Source organism: Bison bison, unplaced genomic scaffold (genome assembly GCF_000754665.1).
Source record: "Bison bison bison isolate TAMUID 2011002044 unplaced genomic scaffold, Bison_UMD1.0 scf7180017864213, whole genome shotgun sequence".
Lineage (NCBI taxonomy): Eukaryota > Metazoa > Chordata > Mammalia > Artiodactyla > Bovidae > Bison > Bison bison.
The window spans coordinates 6,191,807-6,193,799 of record NW_011494785.1 but is presented as its reverse complement, the minus strand read 5'-3'; the positions used below and the strand labels follow the sequence as shown (position 1 = coordinate 6,193,799).

General features: G+C 60.5%; 1 protein-coding gene across 1 annotated transcript in view; it reads right to left on the bottom strand.

Moving 5' to 3' along the window:
* Nucleotides 1-1,993, bottom strand: part of GGA1 (golgi-associated, gamma adaptin ear containing, ARF binding protein 1) — a 19,452-nt gene that overhangs the window by 2,959 nt on the left and 14,500 nt on the right. The window contains exon 9 of the mRNA XM_010845075.1: nt 416-549. Within this exon, the coding sequence (XP_010843377.1) occupies nt 416-549 (134 nt within the window). The remainder of the gene's footprint in view (nt 1-415; nt 550-1,993) is intronic.

The following is a 1,993-nucleotide window of genomic DNA, read 5'->3' as shown; positions in this document are numbered from 1 at the left end:
CTGAAAAGGTGTCGGGTCACCTGGCGCTGCCCTGAGGCCCCCTTCCCTCCTGGCAGGTGACATCTGGGGAAGCAGCAGCAGAGGAACAGACAACATCCCCACAGGCCTGAGCCCCTGACTCCAGGGCCACTGGTGGCCAAGTCTGATCTGGGGTTCTACTCAAGAAAACATCCCATTTCAAGGACCTCAGAGTCACAAGAAAGGAACGGGGAGCCTCTAGCTCAACCCAAGGGAACCCAAGGCTGAGACCTCAGGGAAAAGCGATGAAAGTTGAGGAGAGGCCCACCCACCTCCCTCCATCCGGAGATGGCTGCCCCCCACCCCCACCGCCCCTGCCCTGGGCCCTCCTGCCCACCTCTCCCGTCCCTGCCCCCTCAGGATGCCTGTCCCAGCTGCCCTGCCCAACCCCTCCTACCTGGAAGCTGTTCCACCCAGCACCATCCAAGCCAGAGAGGGGTGTGGGGTCGCTGAGGCCTACAAAGAAGTGAGAGAGAGGTAAAGGAGCTGGATTTGTGAGCAGAGGCAAGAGGGCTGGGGGGACTCTGTGTCAGGTCAGGGTTTCCTGGCTTCCACCTTCCCCCTGCGCCCTCTCTTCCAAGAGGTTCAGCTCAAAGGGGACAACCCCCTCCCTGTCTCAGCAGAGAGAAGCAGCAACTGAAGATCCCAAGGGCCCATTCTCTGGCCCAAACACACTTCCTCTCTTGCTGCTCAGAGGCCGACTCAACCGCTAAGGTCAGGGTTGAGGTTGCCTTCGTTTGACAGTGGGCAGGTGGGAGCTGGCGTGGGGGGTGGGAGACACTATGTGAGGTCCGTTTTCTCACAGATCCAGGTGGCAGGAGTCAGCATCCTGTGCCCGTCCAATGACTGACTCGACGGATAGATACCCTCTGAGCATCAGAAGGGCACTGGGCCCAAGCCTGACCGACTCTGAGCAACCCTGGGCTGGGCCGCAGGGGCCCTGGGCACAGCATGCAGATGATGGCCAGGGCAGACATAAAAGGCCTTGTCTGCCCTGGCATGTGCCAAAAGGTTGGTTGATGGGGGCAAAGAAGGCAGTGGTCCCTCTGGAAAGGCCTGCTCATTGCCTGCTGGTCAGTAGAGGGGAGTAGGTCACCAGGCAGTCTGACCTCTGTCTTGTTTGTAGCAAAGCATGAATAAGACAGTGAGGCTTGGTGTGCTGCAGTCCAAGGGCAGTCACAGAGTTGGACATGACTCAAGTGACGGAACAACGGGCTGATGCGCTACCTGATGGGCAGAGGTAAGGGAGGCCGCAACTGCTAGGCCTCCTCGTCTGGACACGCCTGAGACCAAGGCCAACAATGGAGACTATCAGCTCCCACACCCTTGAGGCAGGCACTGCAGACACAGGCCTCAATCCTCAGGCGACCTTAAAAGGTGGGTGTAGGCTTCTCACGCCTCCCTTAGGGATGAGGAAGCAGGCGCTCAGAGGGGTTAAGCAACCTGCCCACGGTCACACCACTGGAAAGCCCAGAGTGTGGATGTGACCAGAGCAAGGCCTGAAGACTGGCGTTCAGACAGAGCTCTGCCACTCAGCTGTGACCCCGGGCTGGTGACAACCTTCCTGCGCCTCAGGAGACAACAGCAGCATCTGCCTCTGAGGACTGCTGTCGCTAATGAATCGGACAATTCAGACGCAAAGGAGCTGGGACACCCTCCCTGGCAGACGGGAAGCCTGTGCTGCCTGCCCCACCCCCACCCCGCACCCTTCCTGCCACAGAAAACCGCTCAGGACGAGCCCCCTTTGTGGTCCCAGGCTTCCTCCACTGCCCCGAGCAGGGGGGAGCTGGGCGGCCGCCCTGCCACGTCGGGTTCTGGTTCCCACATTTTCTTCACTTTGAGCAGCAAGCAGAGGAAGCTGGAGGCTCAGGGCTCTGCTGTGACAGCGGGGACAGGAAGTGCCGAGCACACACACAGCCTCTCACCCGGAGGTGGCTTCCCCAAAGCCGCTGGCTAGGGGTGGGGTGGGGGCTGG